This window comes from Brachionichthys hirsutus, chromosome 7 (assembly GCF_040956055.1).
Source record: "Brachionichthys hirsutus isolate HB-005 chromosome 7, CSIRO-AGI_Bhir_v1, whole genome shotgun sequence".
Classification (NCBI taxonomy): Eukaryota; Metazoa; Chordata; class Actinopteri; order Lophiiformes; family Brachionichthyidae; genus Brachionichthys; species Brachionichthys hirsutus.
Window position 1 is genome coordinate 5,909,002 of NC_090903.1, and position 26,436 is coordinate 5,935,437.

The 26,436-nt window shown below is 43.7% G+C and overlaps 3 protein-coding genes across 4 annotated transcripts; 1 reads left to right on the plus strand and 2 right to left on the minus strand.

Annotated features, from left to right (window-relative positions):
- The first annotated feature begins 919 nt into the window (after nt 1-919).
- rrbp1a (ribosome binding protein 1a) lies at nt 920-13,793 on the plus strand. The gene is made up of 26 exons (XM_068741066.1): nt 920-2,243; nt 2,807-2,961; nt 3,117-3,239; nt 3,770-3,922; nt 4,078-4,196; nt 4,334-4,487; nt 5,486-5,624; nt 5,754-5,924; nt 6,011-6,056; nt 6,162-6,237; nt 6,335-6,372; nt 6,455-6,536; nt 6,639-6,673; nt 6,765-6,843; nt 6,918-7,007; nt 7,117-7,200; nt 7,284-7,373; nt 10,453-10,545; nt 10,642-10,692; nt 10,779-10,856; nt 11,250-11,333; nt 11,556-11,633; nt 12,260-12,343; nt 12,434-12,532; nt 13,016-13,159; nt 13,321-13,793. Exons 1-26 carry the CDS (start codon nt 920-922, stop codon nt 13,357-13,359), a joined length of 3,708 nt encoding a protein of 1,235 aa, XP_068597167.1. The 3' UTR covers nt 13,360-13,793.
- A 154-nt stretch (nt 13,794-13,947) lies between these two features.
- Nucleotides 13,948-18,220, minus strand: LOC137895581 (uncharacterized). Its single transcript, XM_068741069.1, has 4 exons — nt 18,198-18,220; nt 14,766-15,040; nt 14,574-14,647; nt 13,948-14,465 (listed from the first exon to the last, which is right to left on the minus strand). The coding sequence occupies exons 1-4, from the start codon at nt 18,198-18,200 to the stop codon at nt 14,344-14,346; spliced, it is 474 nt and encodes a 157-aa protein (XP_068597170.1). The 5' UTR covers nt 18,201-18,220; the 3' UTR covers nt 13,948-14,343.
- A 1,858-nt stretch (nt 18,221-20,078) lies between these two features.
- LOC137895580 (destrin-like) lies at nt 20,079-24,232 on the minus strand. 2 transcript variants are annotated; one of them, XM_068741068.1, is made up of 4 exons: nt 24,169-24,232; nt 22,780-23,066; nt 22,588-22,664; nt 20,079-20,457 (listed from the first exon to the last, which is right to left on the minus strand). In XM_068741068.1, the coding sequence occupies exons 1-4, from the start codon at nt 24,169-24,171 to the stop codon at nt 20,438-20,440; spliced, it is 387 nt and encodes a 128-aa protein (XP_068597169.1). In that variant the 5' UTR covers nt 24,172-24,232; the 3' UTR covers nt 20,079-20,437. The 2 variants fall into 2 exon arrangements, with proteins under 2 accessions (XP_068597169.1, XP_068597168.1); XM_068741067.1 differs by lacking the exon at nt 20,079-20,457 and adding an exon at nt 22,107-22,463.
- Between the last annotated feature and the right edge of the window lie 2,204 nt (nt 24,233-26,436).

Below are 26,436 nucleotides of genomic sequence, written 5' to 3' on the forward strand. Positions count from 1 at the left end.
GTAGTTCTACTTATTTTAGTGGTATTAGCAGGAACAAATGCACCTGAGATTTGTCTAGAAACGACACCAAACGCAGGATACAAAATGAATGACGCTTTGTAATGAGAAGATGTTACAAAGTACAATGATAACTGCTCATATAATAATATAATATCAATTATTACTAGATCCTGTGTCGGTGGCAATTTTTCATGGCAAATAGTACTCACAAATCCTCCTTTAGCCTGTTGGATGAGACTAAATTTGATCGACTGGGAGAGGAGAAAATGTCTTTAAGCTGTTCTTACAAGGCAGTTGACGTAATTCAACACAGATTTTCCATGACCTGGATATCTGAGAATCTTCACACACATGGATGAAACATTTCCTTTTGGAAAAACATGTTCTTGGCGAGGGCATTTCTTTATCACGTGTTAGGGGGGGGAGGGAAGGTGAGAAGCCAACTCCTGATATTTACTTTAGCGTTATTTGTTTTTACTGGTTGTACTCATAAAACTCAGTGCTGGACTCAAAAATAAGCAGTCAGGATATGAGACTTAACTGATGGTGGTTTGACATGTAGAGATGCAGGTTTAACCCAAAGTGGACGGCACTATGGGTAGTGGGTTTGGAGCAGCTGTTACTTATCACAGTTCGTGGACTAGATTTGCTGGTTTGCATAATGTTGCCTGTCCAGAGGCGAACATTTAGGAAGCCACAGTGACATCTTGAGGCCTTTGACTGTAATGGCTGCAGCTTTTCTCCATGAAGCATTCATTCTCTCACCAGACGCTGATGCTCTGTGAACTTTTTCTCCCATCTTACAACTTTCTGTGCTTAACAGAAGTTTTAGTAGCATCCATCCATTTATTTATTTTTCATCCACGTTAAACTTTTAATTAGCCTGCCCCTCTCTTTTCAGATTAACTGAAATTGAACAATGGATATCTATGACCCCCAGACCCTTGGGATAATGGTGTTTGGTGGATTCATGGTGATCTCTGCAGTTGGGATTGCTCTTGTTTCCACCTTCTCCATGAAGGAGACCTCTTATGAGGAGGCCCTGGCTAAACAACGCAGCGAGATGGGTAAGGCACAGCCTGTTCGCTCTGACAAAAAGAAGAAGGACAAACTATCTGAGAAGAAGGGCCGTGGAAAGAAGAAAGAAGAAAAGCCAAATGGAAAGATTCCAGAGCCTGAAAACATTCAAGTGGAAACTGACGCCGACACAGTCAATAAACCTGCTACTGCTCCAGTGGTAGCTGCTGCCCCCACTTCACCATCGCCTCCTGTCTCTGCTCCTGCTCCTGAGCCTGTCCCTGTCTTGGATGTTAAACTAACTGCAGCCCCAGCACCTAAAGAGAGCCAGCCTGAAGCTGCTGCTGAACCAAGCCCTGCTCTCATTGAGTCCTCACCTGTACCCTCCCCTAAGGAGAAGAAGAAAAAGAAGGTGGCTAAGGTTGAGCCAGCCCCCACACCATCAGCACGATTTCTTGCTGCCCCTGCACCGCTGTCATCCGCAGTGCCTACTTCAACCCAGTCTCCATTGTCTGCCCCTATTAAAGCAACCACTGCATCCACCCCAGCCAAGACAGCTCTCGTATCAAATAAGTCTGGTCCTGCCTCAGAAAAATCTGCCCCTGCCTCAAATAAGTCTGCCCCTGCCTCAGAAAAATCTGCCCCTGCCTCAAATAAGTCTGCCCCTGCTTCAGAAAAGTCTGTCCCTGCCTCAAATAAGTCTGCCACCAAAAAGTCTGCCCCTGCCTCAGAAAGATCTGCCCCAAATAAGTCTGCCCCTGCCCAAGAAAAGTCGGCCCCTGCCTCAGAAAAGTCTGCCCCAAATAAGTCTGCCCCTGCCCCAGAAAAGTCTGCCCCTGCCTCAAATAAGTCTGCCCCAAAGAAGTCTGTCCCCGCCTCAGAAAAGTCTGCCCCTGCCTCAAAGAAGTCTGCCCCTGCCTCAAAGAAGTCTGCCCCTGCCCCAGAAAAGTCTGCTCCTGCCCCAGAAAAGTCTGCCCCTGCCCCTGCCCCTGCCCCTGCGTCAAACAAGTCTGCCCCTGCCCCTGCCTCAGCCCAGTCTGCCCCTGCCTCAGCCAAATATACGCCAGCACCAGGCAAGTCTGTTACAACTCAAGTCAAGTCTTCATCAGTCACTAAAGACGTCCAAGTGATGGCAGTGGCCCCTGTGGGATCTCAGCAGGTTCATGCTGTTGTAGGAAAAGCACAGGAGCCCAAGAAGAAGGCATCCAAGAAAAAGCCTGAGCCTGGTAATCAAATCTGTTCTTATTTAAAGACATTTTCCATTTTAAAACGCTACATTTTATTTGACTTTTAAATGTTTTATCACATTTGAAGTTATTAATAATGGCACTTGTTCCAAAAATATTAAAATCAACACAGGAACTACATTAGCCAATAGTGCTGATGATAAACTTAAGTCACTTTCACACCAGAGCTGTTTGGGCCGCTTCAAACGGACCAGAGTTTGTTTCCTCGGACAGAACTTCTGTCTCTGTGGAAAGTAGTGCCAGTAAGAGTTGTGGGTTACATCTGGGACGCATTTCTGGAGGTCAGAGGGTCTGCCAGCTTGTCCAAACATCACTGCGCTGTTTGGTTTTCTGACAAAGACTCCCAATGCGCTGACAATGAGTAGGGAGGGGTGAGTGTTCTTTCTAGCCTGAGCCTCGTCTCCACCTGGTGCCATAGCTCTCCGCAATTGTGTAATCTGAAGCTGGCTCCAGACAATGTCTTTGTCATTAACTTGCTATTAATATTGAACTACTGATGTTATACTACTGTTAATGTTTTTGTTTCGTGGTTGCCTCTTTAGTGGCAGTGGTGGATTCTCCTGGTGCTCCACTGTACCTGCCCTTCAAGGCTCTGGTGTCCACCATCAGTAACATGGTGTTCAGTGATGGAGAGGCTCACAGACTTATCGAGATCCTGTCTGAAAAAGCCGGCATCGTTCAGGACACCTGGCACATGGTACGGGAAAGTGCAGTCAGTCGTGAAAAAAGACACTTGTTTGATTAGTGTGGCGTGTTCTGGTGCTCCTTAAATGCATGCATGACTGGAGCCATTGGAAACTCCGGCGAGACCCTGTTATTATGTTGTCTTTCTGCACACGCTTGTGTTTTCAGGCCACTCAGAAAGGTGACCCAGTGGCCACACTGAAGAAGCAGCTGGAGGAGAGGGAGAAGCAGCTGACAACGGAACAAGAGGATGCTTCAGCAGCAAAGAACCGTGTCAGAGAACTCGCCAAGGTTAGATGTTCAAAATGTCTCAAGTCAAGGAAGGAGCAAATTGTGCAAACTCCGACCACGAAACCACCTTGGCTCTGCAAGTCTGTAGTACTACTCATTACGTAAGCAGGCAAAGTCATTGGGTGGGTGGAAATACTATATTCTTTGGCCTGTTCTACTATAAACAATATAAAAGTGTGGCCTGAGGATTTCAACAAAGGAAAAAGCCACGTTGTGACCTTTAATTAAATGGTTCCCCAGTAAGCATGAACATATTCTTGTATTTGGATTTTATTGTTCTCTATCCACAGAGCAAAGCAAATAAAGTAACACGGATGCACAAGCCCCACCCATGAAGGAGCGTCCAGTGTTACCGAAATCATGTCATTACTTGGAGATATATATATATATATATATATTAAAATATTCCTCTGCTGGATTAGGGACATCTTTAGTATATTTAATAAATGGTTGTAGGGAACTTTCGCTCTTCTCTCTCACAAACGCGTTGCAATGAATCTGGACATGCTCCCTTACTACATTGTCAACAGGAGCTGTCTGCTGAGAGGTCTAAGGTGACCAGTGTGGAGACGAGGCTCAGTTCCCAGCTGAGTAAAAGGGAGCAGGAAATGATTGCTCTTCAAGCTCGCATGCAGGCCAGTTACCAGGACCATGTAGCCCAGACCCAAACCCTCAATGCAAAGGTTGGTCCTCATGTACATATATTTAAAATCAGATGAGTGCGTTAAGAAATGTGTTATTTTTTGATGGAACTCAGTTTCCCCAATTAATAAAGGTCAATATGGCTGGTTAACTTAAAAAAAACAAAATATATTCTTTAAATATTTTTCTTTTACAGATCATTAGCCTGCAGGACCAGCTGGAAAAAGGTCCCAGTGCCCAGCTGGCCCGTCTGCAGCAGGAGAACTCCATTCTCCGTGATGCCCTCAACCAAGCAACTAGTCAGGCAGAGAGCAAGTGAGTGTGTTCGCATAAACAGAAATTATTTTGTGTGCTTTGTAGATTTAAAAGTATGTTCTCAGCAGACCCGATCAATTTATATAGTGTTGCGAGGATGTGACTCCTTTCTGCAGTAGTTTTATTTTTGCCCTCAGACAAAATGCTGAGCTGGCCAAGCTGCGTCAGGAATGCACAAAGTTAACCAAGGAGCTTGGAGAGAAGACCGAAAGTCTGTTTGCCGAGGAGCACACCAGGAAAGGGCTGGAGAACAAGGTCTCCGCTGCTGAGAAGCAGCTTTCCAAGTTGCAGGTCAGTCCTGTGGGAAAGATGTATCACCTTTAAAAATTAATGACAGTGGACTTGACTAAGTTTTTATTTACCGGTAGTTGGTTAATGCTGGTTTATTATTTAGGCAGCTGCTTGTGTTGTAATCAGATATCTCAGGACTGGGCTGGAATGCAACCGTACAGTAACAGGGCTGCAGGGAAAACTTTCCTTGGCATCAGCTGGAATGTGTGCATGTCCGAGCGTCTCTACTTTGTAACTTCGCCATTTAAGAGCAGAAAGAATCTGATTTTCAACCCTCAACTTTAGCGTGCGGATGTTGCAAGTAGCCCACGTTCTCGCCCACAGATGGAAGACCGTGGATCTCAACGGTTACAGTTCAGCCTTCAGTTTGTGATATGAAAAGTGTTGACTTAGTTGAATCATTTACTAACGTCCCATGATAGCAGTTTAATTATGTTATGCAATGGTTCTGTCCATCAGTCAACATGGTGGAAATGCTGATGATGCAATATCAACCTTCACGTTTGTTTGACTAGAGATGGGCTCTGCGGGGACATACTCAGCTTTTGCTGAACCTGGTGACTAATAATCTCAAATTCCCAAATCACTACCTACATAAGATTATTTAAAACCTGAGGATATTTGGTTGGTTCGGAAGATGGATTAACCAGCAATACAGGAGGTCATCGACTTACGACCTGTGCGACCGCTTGACTTACGACCGCACCGGTCTGTTGTATTTCTTTCTTTTTACGAGGTGTTTTTACGACATACCGGAAAGCGAGCGAGCAAATTGAGTGTACGACAGTTTCTGCGGTCTCGCCCACGATGGCTACCGAAAGGAAATTGTCTCTTTCGACTCCTCATTTACAGAATCACGATGCAGCATAATATACTTGAGACCCTGGAGGATATTTTAAGGATGCTTGGCAGATGTGGGATTTGAAAAGTCATTACCTTAGAGAAGCAGTGCTGCCCCCTGCTGTTTGAAATGAACTGCTGCTGGTTATGGTTGACAGGCCAGCCATTCACAGAGTGAGCAGGGGTTACAGAGGAAACTGGAGGAGGTGTGTGAGGAGCTCAGAACAACACAGAGTAGAAACAAAAGCCTGCAGGCCTCTTTGGACAAGACCCAACTGGAAAACAACACACTCTCAGGTCAGAGAATGGGGCAACCATCTTTCTCTCTTGAGTCTTGGAGGTGTGGGAATTGTTGTTACGTCACAGAACAAAGTATGTAAAGCATTAATAGTGCTGTATATTGATTGTGGCTTTTCGTCCCTGTAGAGTGCCAGTTATGTATCGCGAGGCTGGAGGCTGCGATTCGGGAACGCTCTGCTCAGGTGGATGCCCTGACTGTTCAGTTGGAGGAAACGAAAGCTGAGAAAAGCCAACTTGGTCAACAGGTGGCTTCCATCAACTCTCTGCTCGAGCAAAGCCAGAACAAAAAGGAGGAGGTAGAACAAAACAAGTTCAATTTGACCGAGTTTGAAGTGGCTGGACGGCTCACTGCAGATTGTAACCCCTTTAAGATGTTTTCTGTCTGAATCATCAGGTGAATGCTGCAGAATTGGAGCAGTTAAAGCGCAGGTACGTGTGTGTGTGTGTGTGTGTGTGTGCGCATCCTTTCTGCGCAGACGTCTTAAAATAGAGCTATCCCATTGGTTGATTTTAAATGCTGTAACACCTCTGCAGCCTTCAAGAGAGAGATGACCAGCTCTGCACACTTCATGGTGAACTGAAGCAGCTTCAGGTGAAGAACGAAGCTGCAGTAAGTCCAGGAGATGTGTATTACATTTGTTCACCACACACGGGAGCATTGTTTTCACACCTCTGCACCGCTAATTGCCAATAATCTGTCCTCACAGGGGATCACTATTGTGGAGCTAGAGCAAAGAAATAAGAGGTATCCTGCTTTTTTTTAACTTTCCATCCATTTGACTTCAGTAGTCGCCGTCATCTTGATTGTTCTCTGTGGCCCTTTTTAGTGAAGATGCCAGCCTTATTCAGTCACTTCAGGATGAGGTGAAAAACATGAAAGAAGAAATGGTACAACTTAACAGCGCAGCGGTAAGGGTGCATCGGAATGTGCTGCTTTAATCTACTTTAAGAGCCTCACTGGAAATAAAAAAAGAATGATCTCAGTCACTCATTTGCACTCTGTTTCAACAGGCGGAGGATTCCCAACTCAAACTGCTACAGAGCAGGTAAACGAGCATGAGCCAGTGATAAAGGGTTTATGATGACTGTTTTACACCTTTTTAGAGATCCATTTGTCTGTTTTGGTTCTTTGGCTAGTCTGACTGGGAGGGATGCCCTTGTCACATCACTACAAGAGGAACTGAGAGCAGTGACAGAAAAAAAGGCCATTGATGAGGTAAGGCTCTCTTTTTACCTTAGACGCCTGTTATTTAATCACCTTTCTGATCATGCCATTAAATGTTCTGGCAGAACATTATGGCAGAGCTGAGATCCTTTCAAACTGAAACCAAAGAAAGTCTCCAGTCACTCTTTCCTCGCATAACGATGGAGACGGAGCAGGTAAGATGAGGGGATTTCGTCTTACCTGCCTTTATCCTGGTATACTGTATATGCTGTGCTATCCAAGTGGCCATGAATGATTTATTGTTCTGCTTTTCTCCTCACTCAGTCCAAATGGTTACATGCATTTATGCAGGAAGCTCGGGAAGTTCTCAATCAGCAGAACCGGGAGGCTCAGTCAAGCACGTCGCGAGTGAGCCACAGATTTACGAAGTTTAATATGCTGGCTTGAAATGGCCCAGCAGAAATGTTCTGAATGTGTTCCCCTTCTTCCAGGAGTTGCATGAAAAGCTGAAGGAGGCTGAGGAGAGCCACGGCTCATTGCAGACTGAATGTGAACAGTACAGGACTGTTTTGGCTGAAACAGTAAGTTACTGAATGCCCCCCCTCTTCCCCCCCATAGAGGTTCCAGTTACAAATGAAAGTCACCAGCCGCAAAAAAAAAAAATAACTTTGAAAGTAAAGGTATGAGTTGAACTTTGATCTAATGTTTGATACATTGAGTCAATTGTTTTCTCATCTTATTTTGCTCCCTGCAACATTACGTTTTGACCACCAGGGGGACTATTGCTGCGTTCAGTTGTCAATCTCCAAATACGGTAATGAGAAAATAAAATTAAACATCAGATCCATATAAAGTGCGCTAAGTTAACACATCAGAAAACGGTAAGAACACTTTTCTGAGCAATACAAGTATTGAACACTGAACTTGTGGCTTTTCCTCTGCTTCAGATAATAAAACAAAATACAGGCCCATCAATCTCAGAGCTCTAAGTTAGCACATCAAAAACAACACTGTTCATCATCACAAAGTAAAGTGCTGAAATAACATCAGGCATTCACTTCTAGTAGGTTACAGAGGACATAGCAAGACAAAGGATGTGTGTATAGACTTCAGGCGTCCATCCCCTGTCCCTCCTTGCAGTATTATCAACAATCAACCAGTGGAGCTGGTGCTCAAATACAAATATCTGGGCACCATAATCGACAGCAAACTGAAATTTGATATGAACTGCGAGATGCTCTGCAAGAAAGGCCAGCGGCGACTCTTCTGTCTGAGGAAGCTCGCTAAGTTCCAGGTGGACAGGAGCCTGATGAAAATGTTTTACTGTGCCTTCATTGAATCCGTCCTCACTTTCTCTGCCATCTGTTGGTATGGTAACCTCACCATCAAGGACAAAAACTGCCTGAGGAAAATTGTCCGTGTTGCGTCAAAGGTAGCCGGGGTGTACTTCAGCAGTCTGGATGAAGTTTTTCAGCTTCACCTGCTGAATAAAGCCAAGTCGATTCGCAGGGACAAAAATCATCCCCTAAATCCAGAATACAAGCTGCTTCCATCCGGTGTCTGACTGGCTCTCCCCCCGGTTACTAAAAATAGATACAAGTTCTCCTTTGTTCTGCTCTCCATCAGGGCCTTGAATGCCACAGAGAGGAGGTGACCGTGCACATTGTTCACTTTATTATCTCACCTTGCTGCTTAGATGTGTATATGTACGTATGTAGATGTGTATATATCTTTAGACATAATTATATGTGTTTGCATATATGCATGTGCATACATAGATATACACATTTGTACTATTTGTACTATAGACCTGTTTGCACTGTTTTTATATCATGTAGACCCGACACCTGTACAACGATGCTGCTCAACTCGTATGTCTAATTTGTCCCTTGAATGTGTCCAGTATGTCTTATATGTCCCTTGAATGTGTTATTGAATGTATGTGTGACTGCTGCAAAACGAATTGCCCTCCGGGGGACACGTCAATAAAGTGACGTGAAGTGGACTACTGACCAAACGCGAGGTGTCTCCTGCAGTTTAGTGTAGTGAAGAGTTTCGCTATGGCTCGCTAAGTTGCTAGCGTCTTCGCTGCTATCGTTAGCTGGGCTGCACTGACTCGCGACTAGGCGCTTTCTGTTCCTCACCGCCTTGTCCCGCCCACCTCCAATGGGAGCCTATCGGCTTGTGCTAAACAAGCCCAAACGCAATGACAGCCAATCAATGTCCACTTCAGGGTGTCACTGACTCTTCCATCCGCAACAACTCGAGCACAAAAAGCCTACCTAACGCATAAAAACGGATTTGATTAAAAAGGTAATACAGAAACAGTTAAGTTAGAGATTAAAATTTAGATTAATGCGATGAAAAAAATATAACGCACTGAATATGACGGTAATTAATGAATGCAATTATTTGAAACCCCTAATTTGATTTAGGGAAAATTGTGGACAGATCTTTTCAAAATGTAATCACCTGCTCCTCCCTTTCATTCAGATCCATGCCAAAATTCAGAACCTTCTGCCAAGTGTCCAACATTTTTACCACGCTTCATAAAAAAATCTTTCAGGTAATTTTTGATTTGTCCACCTAAAAGAAAAAGAAGCTAAATTGACCTCAAAAACAAATACGATGGAAAATATGTATCTTGCTGCCACCTGCCCGCTAACCTGAATATTAGGGCCTTGCACCAGTTTTTTTTATTGATTGCTAGTAATGACAGAAATGCTGTGATTATACTTCTACTTCAAAATATATAAAGCTTCTCATTTTGTATTGGCCTTGTGAGCAATCACTGTAACACAGCTCTAGTAAGTTGTGGAGACCACCCAGCTTCTTTCAGGCTCAATATCACTTAAGCTTTTGTCTTGGCATAGAGTTGGTAGCCGTGTGAATAAAAATGTCTGCATTTTGCTCCAAGTCCCACATCATCAAGAACAGAGCATGTATCCTGTTGTTTCTTCAGCTCTCAAATCGTTTTAGAGAAGTTCGGCCCCGTACGGTGCTTTCAGAGTCCCTCCCTTTCCTCGCAGTCGGTTGCTGTGGTCAAATCTTTTCTGGGCCGTGATGTGCCAAACTACTTCTCCTGTTTTTATTTCCTGTATTGCAGCTGACTGTCAGCCTTCTTTATATGCCAATAGTTTGTCACATTCCTTTTTTGCCATTCTCATTTTTGAGGCAAGAAAAATGACAATGCTGTCACACATCAGCTCGAAGCAGTTCAGCTCGCGAGACGTTGCATCATCCTCTATCTGTTTGCTTCCTTGTTCATCTGCCATTTTCTTGTCCGTCTCAGTTATTGCCTCGCAAGCACTCATGTCAGGAGTCTGTTTTCCTGACTTGCACGGTTGCTCCTTCTGCTTTTCAAAAAAAGAAAACACGAAGACTGGGACAGATGGTTGAATGAAACCGTACAAAATAGCATTAGATTTTGGTAGCAAAATTTTAAAATGGGAATAAACCAAAATTTAACATTGTTACATCTCTAATATCAACTGAATTTCAAACTCTTATCATGATAAATCTTTCAGCTATAGTGAGTATTTCGACCATGCTCACTTTCAGAAGTTGTGGCCCCTCATTCTGATGCAGGAAAAATTAAGGTTTAGATGGGTTAGATGGTTGTGGGGAACATCTAAGGGCTAATCCTGATTCCCTTTTTAGGAAAAAATGTTGAAGCATCTGCAGAATAGTGTTGAAGAAGAAGAGCTGGTGTGGAAGTCCAAGATGGCTAATGTAGATGAACAGCTGAGGATGGTAAGATATAATACCTCCTTAAAACCACTATGGGGATATATAAAAGAAGCGCATTTATTTAAAAACCTCACAGTGTTCCCTTCAACATATTTCCAGGCTTTGGAGAAGATTGCCAAATTGGAGGCAGAAAACAATGGTGTTGATCAGGTGGGGATTTTTCCCACATTGAATGGAGCTAGTAGTTAATAAATAGGCTGGAATATGAAACTATTTTTTTACGGTTCTGTCTGCAGCTGAAGGAACAGATGATGCTTCAGGATCCCCAGCTGGAGAAGCAGCCCGACAATCAGGACACAAAGGAGATGGAGGGGGTACATAAACTGTTCAAATGTACAGGTCGCAGCATCATCTTTGGAACTAGCACAGCTAAAACATGTTTTCCATGTTACGTTCCCTTTTAAGGGGATGCACATCTATAGTTTACAAACTATGCCTACAAACATATTTTATCTAGGTTGGCGAATTCAATTATTTTAAGTTTTTCTTAGACTAATCATTTGGAATGTTAAATATTATTATATTTTAATATTTCTTGAGTTATGCTGTCTTTACCCATTTGACAAGCTGTTAAGAAATATCCAGATTTGGACAGCATTTACTGCCTTTTTGTAACTACTTCTTGTTAATTAAGAGAAAGGGTATAGTAATAGTTGGTTATTATAAAGCTGTAATCTCCTGTCCTTTCCTATGTGATCTGGATTCAGCTCAAGCACCAGTTGTCAGAATGCCAGAACCACCTACTTTTGGCCCAGAAGGCGTCACAGGCACACAAGGAGGAGCTTGCACAGGTGACTTCACCAACCTAACCGGCTTTCCCATCCTGGAGACGATATTTATACAGTATGTTCACGTTACAAATGCAACAGAGGTGTTGATAATACCATGTCACGTGTCGAAACAAGGCGATGCCCCATAGCCGAGACGGCCCGCCCTGGTGAGGCGTCGGCGTAGTCACACAAAGGGATTCAACAAAGGGAGGGTTGGTGATTACTGGCGACTTCCTGTTTCAGGTCAGGGAGCAGCTGGGAAAGATGACGATGCGGGCTCAACATGAACAGAAAAACCCAGCTGAAGCCCAACCCAGTCAGGTCAGGGTGCAACGGTCACAGGGCACCCTAAACTGTGTCTGAGCTACTGGACAGTGAATACCGCACTTCTCTTGAGATGTATCTTAGATTCTGTTTTTAAATCGCCTCTTCTGTGAGCTTTGGTTCACCTTTAATGGAACATTTATATAGAAAGTCTGAAAAGGTTATAGATTTGTTTCCCTCTATTACAATGAAGGCCAAGACTTTGGCAACAGCACACGGACACTGGATCAGATTACTCTGACAAAGAAGTGCTGCATTTCCTGTCTGTCCAGTCCTCTTCTGACGCAGTGGCTTTTTATGCTAACCAGTGTTTGCGTTTAATGAATGGATGGACCTCTAACCACAGCTTTCACAAATGTTCAGCATGTTCAATTCTCTGCTTTTGTTTCAGATACATGTCAATTCTCTTAAGTCTAACAGCATTCTGATTGATTGCGCTGAATGTTTCCGATGGAAGGATACAAACTAACTTGACATACAGGTCGAGCAGCTTTCTGGGCTGTAGTACTGCTGCTCTGGCACACGAATGTTTGCATGGACACCTGCGTGCTCACCTTTTGTCTTTGTACATATTGATTTCACATTTGCCTTTTCTTTTCCCCCCCCCCCCTCCCTGCCTTCAGGTCCAGAATGAGATGAGTCAGACCGCTGAGAAGCTGCACATGGAGGTTGCTCAGAGGCAACAATTGTCAGAAGAGTTTGAACAGGTAACATTCACCATTGATTTGATGATTGTTATTATTATTTATTTCCGCTTGTTGATTGACGGTAAGCACACTTGTGCTGTCGCCTCGCAGGCCCAGAGAAGTATAGCAGACCTTCAGGCACAGCTGGATCTTCTGAAGGTTTCTGCTGAGTCACCACAAGCTGACACCGAGGATGTTGTGCAGCTCAAGGTTGGCAAAAAAACAAAAACAAAAGAGGCACCCAGGAGCTCAACATTTCACTATGATTGATGCTTTGATTCATCATCAGTCCTGCATTATTACCACCCTTACGCCGTAGAGTATGTCAAAGTTACTAGTGTTTTTACATAGTCAATATATTTATCCATGCATTTTGGAAGTAATTCGGCCTTTTAACAATTTTATTTGACCTTTTAGCAAGACATCACAGCATTTTTCATCACGGCAGTTTGTTACATACTGTATTTCCTGATGCCGTTTTTTATTTTAAAAAAAATAATAATACAATGGCCGTCAGAACAAAGGGGGACAATAGTCTTAAAAATAGATGAAAAAATTAATTTCAATGAACTTCAGCTGTGAAAGAATCTGAAACAAATTCCTATTTAACTGTAATCAGCTGAATTTTATGACGTAATCAGATCATTGGATCAGCCTTGATTCAAATAACGTTTTCCGCTGTGACCGTGACAGGAGCGCCTGGAGAAGGAGAAGAAGTTGTCCAAAGATCTAGGCCAGGCAGCTACCAAACTTCAGCAGCTTCTCAAAGCCACTCAGGAGCAGCTGACCAAAGAGAGAGAGACTGTGAGAACACTACAGGAGCACCTGGAAGGCAAGGTGAGAGAGCTGTCGCCCTGAGGTGATGGACACGCACCAGTGAGCTCAAATCCTTGTTATTATGCGGCAGCCCCCTCGCATCTGTGTGTATGTCAGGCCTGTGTGTGTGTATAAAGTGGGAATATAAAGTACTCAACTCAGTATTTCTTTTTGTGTTCAAGGGAGAATACGTGGAGCTGAAGGAAGGAACGTCTGTCTGAGGGGAGGTTCAACAGACACGACAAAAACTGCCAAATATGCCTTAAACCATAGTTATGCATTCCAACGTTTCTTTCCTCGACCGAAGTTGATTGCAGCTGTTGCAAATGTAGCCGTCAAATGTTTGGTATTGTGAACATTTCAAAGTACGAGTCGAGGCAGGAATCCTGCTAGTCTTTATTGAAGCCCGCATTCCATCAACAATTCTGGCTATGTCAGAAATTATTTATCGCCCTGCCTCATATCCCAAACGTGTCCCCGTAGTTCAGTGTTAAAAAGGGAAACCGATTGTACGCCAAATGTACATCAACCTGTGCAATTTCTTTGTATGTCTTTTCTATGTGGTTGAATAAGGACATTTTATGGTTCAAACTTTCATTGCCGAGCTGGATGCCAGTAACGACTTTGTAGGAATGAATAAACTACAGTGCAACTCTGTGTGGTTCCTGTCCAGTGTGTGTGTGTGTGTGTGTGTGTGTGTGTGTGTGTGTGTGTGTACTGAATGCAGGGATGTCGGTAAATTCTGGTTACATTTGGACAGGTGTGGTGAGAATCAAATGTCATTCGCTTGCATTGTAAATCCGTCTCTGATAAATAGCCGGTTGACTCGGGGCAGGCAGGTATGCTATTGTACAAGTTATACCATTGTTTCAAGCCGTTACTGTTCGGATTGGTGGGGGTTACCAAGCATCTATAAAAAGCATGCTTGGTAACAGATTGGATTGAATGAAACGATTTAGACCAATGAGAATGCTTGTAGCATTTCACTTCAAATATGGGATCAACTCCTGCGTGAAAGTTGGGCCCCCAATCTCGCAATTTTTGACTAATAGTAACTAATCTATAAAAACGTGCTGCATAACATGTTTCAAGCAATAGTTATGATCAAAACTCTGTATCGTTTTTGGCACAAAAAAAAGAAGATCCTTTGAATGCGTGGCCATCAGATCTTCAAAGAGGACGTTGGCTCAGCGCTCAGTGCGTTCCTAATGGCAAGGTTTGCCCTCCAGGGTTAGGACCTTTACTCCTGTGATTCGCTCCAATTGCTCTGAAAGCGCACGCCTGCTACAGTCTGATCTGCCATTCGCCTCCAGCGTACACTTGGCCGCTGTTGAAACCAATATAAAAAAACCCAGCAGATAATGAATTTGAACCATGTTGAGAAAAGTAACTGCACAATTTAAATAAAGCAATACTGTGTGTGTGGGGGGCCCACCACAGGCCTCTTTGATTCTATCTCTGCAGCTGGAGTATATCATTTTATCCCTGATATCTGCACCATCAGGAGACCTAAAGAGACGTTAGTGTTACACAATGCAAGAACACAAATACAGTCGTGAAATCGTGTCCCGAGAATGGATTGAATTTTACGGTGACTATCGCCAGTTGTCGCGATTCAAGCACCTACCAGATCACCAAGACCAGCTGGCTTTTTGCGCGTGATTCCGCATCCTGAAAGTGGCAGTCGTACAGAAAATAGGCGCATTCATCGTCTTTCATTTGTTCCTGCATTTCTTCAAAGGCATCCTTGCCCTTCTCGCAGATTTCTTGCTCCGTCAATTTTGTTTTCACATCAATCTTCTTAGAATTAAAGATTTGGAAAGCTGCCAGTTTCACACTTTTCTTCAATTTCATGTCTTTATAAAGTTGTTTCACATTATTGTCGACTACAATTCCAGACGCCTGTTTAGAGAACACAAAAATATAATATGTTAGTACTGTATTCAGTATTAGAAAGCAAATCATAAACCACAGACTTTTAAACCCAAACGGCATTTGTTTTCTACAACAGCATTATATCCAAACCTCAGGTGTTGAGCTGAAATCAAAGGGTCACGTCCATTTTAAGTTGCATGACGCCTTAAACAGAACAAAATATACCAAATTGGGTTTCTAACATGAATTTTATATTTGCAGAAGATTTCATTTTGATTGATTAAAAGGTCTCAACCTGTTGATGAAATAAAATGCAGAAAAAAAAAGCAGAAAAAAAAGCACCATAGCAGCCCTTGGAAATGATTACTTCCACCACTACATCCACTTATAATGGGATTCAAGCAAGGGAAGCCAAAATAAAAATGTCTATGAATTTCTTTTGTAAAGTGAGAGAATGGTAAAAGTTTGCCGGAACACGAATGTGAGGTTGAGATTACCTTAGCTGATTTGGATCACTCGGAACCCCCCTCTCTTCATCTATCTAAAGTCAGAAAGGAGAAGTTGTTTGTGTGTGTGGTCTGAAAGTTACACACTGGATAGGAGTGTTAACAAGAGCATACTTGAAGTAATTTCCAGACTATAAGCCGTGACTTTTGTCACACGCTTTCAACCCTGCGGCTTATGCAATGATGCGGCTAATTTATGCATTTTTTCTAACGGCTGCCAGGGGCGCTCGAGCAGAAAAGGTAAGAGTGAGACAGGCGGAATATATGTGTCGAGGAAGGCGCAAGTTTACTGTAACTTCACGCTATTAGCATGAACAGACCCTCATCATGGAAAATGCAAGAAGAAGTGCATATGACGCAGCTTTCAAGTTAAAAGCAATCGAGCTGGTCGATAAAGAAGGAAACGGAGCAGCTGCACGTAAACTTGGCGTAAATGAATTGATGGTGAGATGCTGGAAACGGCAGCGGGATGAACTGGAGCAATTTTAAAAGACGAAGAAAGGTTTCAGAGGTAAGAAAAGCAGGTGGCCCGAACTGGAAAACATTCTGGAAGACTGGGTGAACACACAGAGCAGATGGCCGAGGTGTTTCCACCGTGCAGATCAGACTGAAAGCAAAAACAATCGCCACCGAAAAGAAAATTCAGGATTTCAAAGGAGGAACGTCGTGGTGTTTTAGATTTATGAAACGAAAAGGTCTGTCCATCAGGACACGGACAACTCTGTGTCAGCAACTCCCTCCCGACTACGAGGAAAAAGTAGCAAATCTTCACAGATTCATTCAAACAAAGATAGCAGAGAATTCCATCGGACCAGACGACGTCACAAATATGGACGAGGTACCGCTGCCGTTTGACCTGCCCCTCACCAGGACCGTCAACAAGAAAGGTGAAGCATCTGTCACACTGAAAACAACCGGCCATGAGAGAACACATTTCACCAGTGTTTTGGGCTGCACTGCATCCGGACTGAAGCTTCCACCAATGGTAATTTTTAAGCGGATCACTATGCCAAAAGAAGACCTCCCGAAAGGGTGGATGGTAGAGAGCCTAATGAAATAATGGTTGACCGAGTGTTATGGCAAGCGACCGGGAGGATTTTTTCATAGAAAAAAAGCATTACTCGTTTTAGACAGCAGCCATCAAGAGGACAAACTCCATTCCAGCTGTGATTCCTGGGGGCACAACCAAGTATTTGCAGCCACTTGACATTAGTGTGAATCGTGCATTTAAAGTGGCCCTTCGAGTTGAATGGGAGGCTTGGATGACCAGCGGCGAGAAATCGTTTACCGAAACTGGCCGCATGCAAAGAGCAACTTTTGCACAAGTCTGCCAGTGGATCCTGACAGCGTGGAGCAGTGTGAAAAAATCCACCATCACCAACGGGTTTCAAAAAGCCGGTCTGCTGTGTGACGGAGAGGACCGCACAAGCTCAGGAGTGAATTTTCCTCAGGATGAGAGTGACACTGACAGCGAAAACGAAAGAGAGACTGAGAGAGCGAGTGGCAAAGTATTTCTGACGCTATTCCAATCCGACACTGAGGACGAAGACTTCTATGGTTTCAGTGCACAAGAGGAAGATGAAGACGGCTCTCAGTGACTTTTACCGGTCTGTTTCTTTAACCAGCTCTGTTAGTGCTGTGTTACTACCGCGTCACAGGCACTGTTTGCTAAGGTTTGTTATTAAAACTTTGAAAACTCTTTCTTTGTACCGTCTTTCTTTGTAAATATCTCGTGCGGCTTATAGACAAGTGCGGCTTATGTATGTACAAAATGTTTTTTCCTTTAAAAATGTACTGGGTGCGCCTTATAATCAGGTGCGCTCTATAGTCCGGAAATTACGGTAAATGTGCAAATATTCAAGCAGTTTCTAGCAGCAACATGGAGTGGGTGCAGCCTGTCCTTTGAATTGTCAAGAACTCTGCTCTGTCGCATTCCAGTCATCGTGGAACAAGTTACGACAAGAAACAAACACCACCCCAGGGCATTCTCTGAGAACAAGTTGGAACAAGTTAAAGGGGCAAGGCTCACTAGTCGGGCCGAGGGCACTCACGAGCCGGTTTACGACCTGGAATAAGCCCCCTCGGCCTACGACCCCAGCCCGGCTCCGTTTCCCTGGAGGGGATCAACAGGCAATCACTCTCATCGACTCTAGTGCAGATGACAACTTTCTGGACATTGCTGTGGCCACCCAGTTGGGTCTAGGTCTGGAGCCGTTAACCGAGCCGATCCACGCTGCAGCCCTTGATGGCCATCTTCTCCACAGGGTCACGCACAGGACCAGTCCCCTCACCATGATCCTAGCTGGTAGCCATGTAGAGACTTTGACTTTCTTCCTTATCCATGCACCTCACCAGCCCCTTCTCCTCGGGTACCCATGGCTCCGACGCCACGACCCCCAGATTGACTGGGCGACCGGGTCGATTCGGGAGTGGAGCCCTCGTCTTTCCTCCTGCTTAAAGTCGGCTATTCCCCTTGCCACAGCTCCTCACAAGGTCCCCGAGGGTGCCAACCTTACCTGCCTTAGGCCGTGACAAGTTTAGGTACGCTGTTCAAATGTAAAACAACTTGAAGCTTCCAAGTTTCATCAGCTGCTAAACTTCCCACCTTGCAGAGCACACGCCACTAAGAAGTAGTCAACTGACACAGCCCAGTCAAACTCTTCATTAAAGTTACTCACCATTTTGCTTTTGATGTGTGAAGGAAACAGCAGGGGAAAATGGCAGCAGATGAACAGCTGCGGGTTTATAAGGAAGGAGAGCAGGTTGACTCACAGAGTAAGACCCACCCATCAGGTCGAGCAGCTTTTTGGGCTGTCGTATGTAGTATTTCCTGTCATCTCATACTATGACTCGGCAATTTTTTTTTAATGTTGGGCGACGGCTGTTCTCTTTGGGGCGATAAAAACGAACTCAAAGTAAACCACCTGAGTCAGAAGCAACGCTCCTGTCTTGTCCCCATCGGTGATGATGTTCAGGCCAGAGCTCTGTCCCTGCTCAAGACGGTTTATTCGCCACCTTTTTCATCCCTGCATCCTTGCAAAGATTGTGTGGGAGGTCAGGAGAGTTGAAACTGTGGCGATAACTCTGCTGATTGAAATAGAAGCAGCCCATTTAAAGGGGGATCCGGTGTTTAATGGGGGGGCAGGAGGCTGAGGCCACCCTCACCCTACCAAAACATGAGATGGCTCGGTACCCCACATCGTTGTCCTGAGTCAAAAGGCCTCTTTCTATCTGGCTGAATGGTGGTTGGCAAATGTTGGTTTAATATCAGGGACTAGTAGCTTCAATTTCTATTTTGTTCACCAAAACATGAGAATGAATGATTTTGTCATCAGGGCAGAACAAAAATGTTCAATCCATTCAATATATGTCTCACTGCCAATAAAATCTAAGATGCTGAACGAACAGACGTTTATTTGTGCGGTACATCTTTATTACATTAGTAAATAATCAAACTCGTAGAAGTTAATTTCCCTTAAGATGAATAGCCATTCATTAAATGCACACTAAACACAAAATGACCCCCCCCCCATGTCAATTCTCTTAAATCTAACAGCATTCTGATTGATTGCGCTGAATGTTTCCGATGGAAGGATACAAACTAACTTGACATACAGGTCGAGCAGCTTTCTGGGCTGTAGTACTGCTGCTCTGGCACACGAATGTTTGCATGGACACCTGCGTGCTCACCTTTTGTCTTTGTACATATTGATTTCACATTTGCCTTTTCTTTCCCCACCCCCACCCCCCCCTCCCTGCCTTCAGGTCCAGAATGAGATGAGTCAGACCGCTGAGAAGCTGCACATGGAGGTCGCTCAGAGGCAACAATTGTCAGAAGAGTTTGAACAGGTAACATTCACCATTGATTTGATGATTGTTATTATTATTTATTTCTGCTTGTTGATTGACGGTAAGCACACTTGTGCTGTCGCCTCGCAGGCCCAGAGAAGTATAGCAGACCTTCAGGCACAGCTGGATCTTCTGAAGGTTTCTGCTGAGTCACCACAAGCTGACACCGAGGATGTTGTGCAGCTCAAGGTCGGCAAAAAAACAAAAACAAAAGAGGCACCCAGAAGCTCAACATTTCAGTATGATTGATGCTTTGATTCATCATCAGTCCTGCATTATTACCACCCTTACGCCGTAGAGCGGCGAAGGTGGTTGAGCTGGTGGTCGAGCCGGTCGTCCTGTGACCGAGAGGTTGGCGGTTCGATTCCCAGCTCCGGCACATGCGTCCGCTGTCGTTGTATCCTTGGGCAAGACACTTCACCCGCATTGCCTGTGTGAATGTCGTGAGCGGTGGGAATGTTGGTGGTGGTCGGGAGGGCCGACGGTGCAAATTGGCAGCCTCGCCCCTGTCAGTCTGCCCCAGGGCAGCTTTGGCTAGTATCTTACCACCACCAAGTATGGTGTGAATGAATAATATGAAGCATCTTTCGGTGTCGAGAAAAAGCGCGATATAAAATCAAGCATAATTAAAGTTACAGGCGGTTTTACATAGTCAATATATTTATCCATGCATTTTGGAAGTAATTCGGTCTTTTAACAATTTTATTTGAAAAGTCCTTTTAGCAAGACATCACAGCATTTTTCATCACGGCAGTTTGTCACATACTGTATTTCCTGATGCCGTCTTTGATTTAAAAAAAAATTAAAATACAATGGCCATCAGAAAAAAGGGGGACAATCGGCTTAAAAATAGATGAAAAAATTAATTTCAATGAACTTCAGCTGTGAAAGAATCTGAAACAAATTCCTATTTAACTGTAATCAGCTGAATTTTATGGCGTAATCAGATCATTGGATCAGCCTTGATTCAAATAACATTTTCCGCTGTGCCCGGAACAGGAGCGCCTGGAGAAGGAGAAGAAGTTGTCCAAAGATCTAGGCCAGGCAGCTACCAAGCTTCAGCAGCTTCTCAAAGCCACTCAGGAGCAGCTGACCAAAGAGAGAGAGACTGTGAGAACACTACAGGAGCACCTGGAAGGCAAGGTGAGAGAGCTGTCGCCCTGAGGTGATGGACACGCACCAGTGAGCTCAAATCCTTGTTATTATGCAGCAGCCCCCTCGCATCTGTGTGTATGTCAGGCCTGTGTGTGTGTATAAAGTGGGAATATAAAGTACTCAACTCGGTATTTCTTTTTGTGTTCAAGGGAGAATACGTGGAGCTGAAGGAAGGAACGTCTGTCTGAGGGGAGGTTCAACAGACACGCCAAAAACTGCCAAATATGCCTTAAACCATAGTTATGCATTCCAACGTTTCTTTCCTCTACCGAAGTTGATTGCAGCTGTTGCAAGTGTAGCCGTCAAATGTTTGATATTGTGAACATTTCAAAGTACGAGTCGAGGCAGGAATCCTGCTAGTCTTTATTGAAGCCCACATTCCATCAACAATTCTGGCTATGTCAGAAATTATTTATCGCCCTGCCTCATATCCCAAACGTGTCCCCGTAGTTCAGTGTTAAAAAGGGAAACCGATTGTACGCCAAATGTACATCAACCTGTGCAATTTCTTTGTATGTCTTTTCTATGTGGTTGAATAAGGACATTTTATGGTTCAAACTTTCATTGCTGAGCTGGATGCCAGTAACGACTTTGTAGGAATGAATAAACTACAGTGCAACTCTGTGTGGTTCCTGTCCAGTGTGTGTGTGTGTGTACTGAATGCAGGGATGTCGGTAAATTCTGGTTACATTTGGACAGATGTGGTGAGAATCAAATGTCATTCGCTTGCATTGTAAATCCGTCTCTGATAAATAGCCGGTTGACTCGGGGCAGGCAGGTATGCTATTGTACAAGTTATACCATTGTTTCAAGCCGTTACTGTTCGGATTGGTGGGGGGGGTCCTCACAAGAAGTACGGCTGCACCAACATCCCGAGTGTACCATACACCAGCACGCCGGGTAATCGTTTCTCATTGCACACCGTATAGTAGCTCCAGTCTCAAGTGACCCTCCAAATAAAGAGCAAAATGTTTTCCATGTCTGTCATTTTATGCTAAATGAAATAAGCTCAATTGATTTGCAACCATTTGTGGTTGTTTCAGACGTGAGCCTGTCACCTAATGGGTCAGTGAAAATGATCTTGTCAACTCAGTTTTACAACCTACTTTGAACTGGAGACTAGAGTAACTTCAGCATGCTTGGTTACAGATTGGATTGAATGAAATGATTTAGACCAGTGGTTCTCAAATGGTGGGGCGCGCCCCCCTAGGGGGGCGCGGTGCGATGTCAGGGGGGGCGCCTGTGACCGGAGAAAATGTTTTTTTGCCTTACGAGAGTAAAGTGTAATTGCACATCCACTCCAATAGTTGGCAGTGGCGCCCTGATTGTCAGAGTGCGCGCAGGGAGGATTAGCAGAAGAAGAGCGGTCGTAAACAATATGCGGTGGAAGAAGAAGAAAGACTTGACTTCCTCATTTTCTGTTGCAGACTAAAAAAAATGGTAATAAAGTTATTCTTTGTTGCGTGAAGGTTGGCCCCCAATCTTGCTATTTGATTGCTTTGCCAAATCAGTGAACAACTAAAGCTCAGCCTTGCAGTTGTCATGTCAAAGTTATTTAACATATACACACACACACACACGACTAGTTTGTCAAACTTATTTTATATTTGGTGACTTTCCACCAAATTGCAACAGCATTGCAATGATTTTCAGAAGTACACAGAGCATTCTATTAGTAACTAATCTATAAAAACATGCTGCATAACATGTTTCAAGCAATAGTTATGATCAAAACTATGTATCGTTTTTGGCACAGAAAAAAAAAAAGATCCTTTGAATGCGTGGCCATCAGTGCTTGCAAGGATGTTGGCTCTGCATTGGCGGTTCCCCAGAGCAAGATGTGCCCTCCAGGGTTCGGACATTATCTTTTAATTTCTTTGAAAACTCAAACCTGTTACCACAATCTCCTAAGTCATTCATCTGCATCTTATGCTTGACATCTGTTAAGACCAATATATAAAAAAGAAGCAGATATTAAATTTGAACCATGTTAAGAAAAGTGATTACACAATTTAAGCAAAGCAATACTGTGTGTGTGTGTGTGTGTGGAGGGGGGGTACCTACCAGAACAGGCCTTTTTCATGGATTGTTCAGAGCAAGAGTACGTCATTCTATCCTTGACATTTGCTTTGTCGGGAAACCTTAAGAGACGTTAGTGTTACACAATGCAAGACAAATACACTCATTAAAATGTTTCCTGAGAATGGATTGAATTTTACAGAGACTATCGCCATTTGTCCCAATTCAAGCACCTACCAGGACAGCAAGATCAGCTCGTCTTTATTGCTGAATTCATCGTTCTGAAAGTGGCAGTCATACAGAAAATAGGCGCATTCTTTCTCGTTCAGTTGTGCCCGCATTTCTTCAAAGGCATCCTTGCCCTCATCCAAGAGTCCTTGCTCCGTCCATATTGTTTTCACATCAATCTTAGAATTAACGATATGGAAAGCTGCCAGTTTCACACGATCACCGTCACCGACTTTCACCTTTTTCATGGAGACATAAAGTTCTGTCACCTTATCGTCGACTTCAATTCCAGACGCCTGTTTAGAGAACACATAAATAGAATATGTTAGTACTGTATTCAGTATTAGAAAGCAAATCATAAACCACAGACTTTTAAACCCAAACGGCATTTGTTTTCTACAACAGCATTATATCCAAACCTCAGGTGTTGAGCTGAAATCAAAGGGTCACGTCCATTTTAAGTTGCATGACGCCTTAAACAGAACAAAATATACCAAATTGGGTTTCTAACATATTTGCAGAAGATTTCATTTTGATTGACTAAAAGGTCTCAAACTGTTAATGAAATAAAATTCATAAAAAAAAGGGGGGGGGGGCACCATAGCAGCCCTTGGAAATGATTACTTCCACCACTACGCCCACTTATAATGGGATTCAAGCAAGGGAAGACAAAACGAAAATTTACCATATACGAGTTTCTTTTGTAAAGTGAGAGAATGGTAAAAGTTTGCCGGAACACGAATGTGAGGTTGAGATTATAACCTTAGCTGGTTTGGATCACTTGGAAACTCTCCCCCCCTTCATGGTTATTAAAAAAAAAAAAAAAAAAAGTCAGAAAGGAGAAGTTGTTTGTGTGTGTGTGGTCTTAAAGTTACACATTGGATAGCAGTATTAACAAGAGCATACGTGAAGTAATTAAATGTGCAAATATTCAAGCAGTTTATAGCAGCAACACGGAGTGGGTGCAGCCTGTCCTTTGAATCATCAAGAGCCCTGCTCTGTCGCATTCCAGTCATCGTGGAACAAGTTACGACAAGAAACAAACACCACCCCAGGGCATTCTCTGAGAACAAGTTTGAAGCCCGATCGAAACTCCCTCCATTTTGGAAACAAACCACACCTAAACTCTCAACTCGTTTCACTCAGCAAGCCATCTCCTCAAAGTTGAGTCAGTCAGTGAAAACCTGACATCGTACATCTGATTACAACAGGGCCTCGCTGGCTTTTCAGAATCAGAAGTTGCTTATTCTTATTAGTTTAGGTACGCTGTTCAAATGTAAAACAGCTTTAAGCTTCCAAGTTTCATCAGCCGCTAAACTTCCCACCTCGCAGAGCACACGCCACTAAGAAGTTGTAAACTGACACAGCCCAGTCAAACCCTTCATAAAAGTTACTCACCATTTTTGCTTTCGATGTGTGAAGGTAACAGCAGGGGAAAATGGCAGCAGATGAACAGCTGCGGGTTTATAAGGAAGGAGAGCAGGTTGACTCACAGAGGAAGACCCACCCATCTCCTCTTCCTCCACCCCCCCCCCCCCCCCCCAGGTGTGACAGTGTTTCAGCAACAACCTCGGCATTTGCATCTAATCACATTACATTTTAAGCCTAAATCGCAACGGCTATCAAGTAGGTGCTTCTTTGAATGTCACAGTGCAAATGTTTTCTCACTGGTCACCATAGTCTGGTGTTCGGGAGAGGCAGAGATCTTCCATGACAGGTAAAATTCCAGGTGAACTCGAGACGAGTCATGGGCGGAGACAGCGCAGCCACCCTTATGTGGAAAACAAACCTGTTCCCATTTTTTTAACTCGTCTGCTGGTGAGATGCAAGTATTGTGGCCTTATAAGGTAAAAGCAGGGCCGAGTGCTGCGAGTCAAAAACCTTTCTCGATCTGCCAATGAGGCGTGGCGACGTCAATGTCAATAGTTAGATGTACAAAATGAAAATTTGTGCCAATCGAGGCCGACAAACACGACATCTTTAAGAAGGAGTGCTCTGTGAAAACAGATGAATCAGTACAAGTTGTGTGATGACAGAGAAAGTGACTTGTGTGCCCTTTAAATTGGACCGCGGCCTCAGAGATGATCAGGCTTCCTTTCTGACCCACTGCCGCATTGAAAAAGATTATTAGATGATGTGTGCTGCCTTTTATTCAAATAGAATTCAGCCCTGGGTTAAAAAGAACGACAGAAACATGGGTTTTAAAAAACGAGGTTTCTTGAAAACGAGGCAGGGCTGCAACATTAGGGTCACAGTTCACAAGACGGGAGGCTCAGCACCCCGCCACTGTCATCAGCGGTGGATTAAAGTGATCCAAGTTTGATGTACTTCACTGAGTAGCTATATTTTCTGTCATCTCATACTATGACTTGGCAACATTTTTTTAATGTAGTGAACAAGCACAAGCACAAGAGGAGAGATTTTGTTTTTTGTTTTATGTCCCTATGTGTGCCTGAAGCCGTGGGCCTTCACACGATTTTGTTATGTTAGCATAATGATAATAAAACTCTTGAATCTTGAATCTTGAATGATAAACTTTATGATAAACATATTAGCAGATTTCCCCTGCTCATATGTTTATAGTTAATGATCACACATCTCAATCCAAAGAGATTTTCTCAACTCTCTCGTGAGGCAAAAAAAGGGAAGTGTTTTGTGGAAACACTGATCTTTTGATGGACTCATTAAATTAAAGAAATATCACAACTGCCTGACAAAAAGTTGGAACATTTCGTGTATAGCAAACTCTTCTTCTACACTGACTACCGATACTTTGCTTCATCTGCGTGGATTAACGTTTTATGGACCCACCCTGCATCCGCGTTAGCTTCTGCTCCAAAAAACAACACAGCAACCGCAGAGTGTCTAAATGTCAACACGCCACAGCTTGTCTGCTCGCACCTGCAAGCACAGGAATATGTGACTAAACCTAAGAAACATCCCTCTCTTAGGTCAAATAGCTGACGTCTTGTTCCTGTTGAAAATGGGATAGTCTTCTACAAAAACCGAGATGGCTGGAGAATTTTTCCATTTTCATTCTTTAAGGTTTGTCTAACAGCGCAGCCAGGAACAAGTTTACCAAGTAATGAAAGGGGGAACTGCAACTCCAAACCACAAAGTACAGGAACTGCTGCAGAATGCTCAGTCAGAAAGTTCAACTCGCTGCAAGTAAAGCCTCAACCCAGCGAGTGACGTCTAACGCAGCAAGCCCAGAGTGTGTGAAGACTCTGACTTCTGCTGACAAATTAAAGGCACTGCATCGGCCATCTTCGTCTGGCTCACGTTTATGAAGAAACGCGACACAAGTTACATGCAAAGGAATTAAACGTCATTGAATTGCTGTGCTTTGAAAGTAAATCATTTCTATACTAATAATGCAAACTTTAACGCTCTCACACATCTTTTAGAAAAGAGAGGACCTGGCTGCAACATGATCCCCGAAGCCAAGACTTTTACCAACAATATCCCATGTAATATACAGTATATATTTACTATGACTATTTCCATTGGGCGGGATGTGGGCTACACCCTGGACAAGTTGCCAGTCACACACACATCTATGGTCATTTTTAGAGGTATGGACAGCTCCGAATTCTACCACCCAAAGGCAGGAACCTCAACGGATGAAGCTGCTCTGAGGGCGACGGCTGTTCTGTTTGAGGTGTT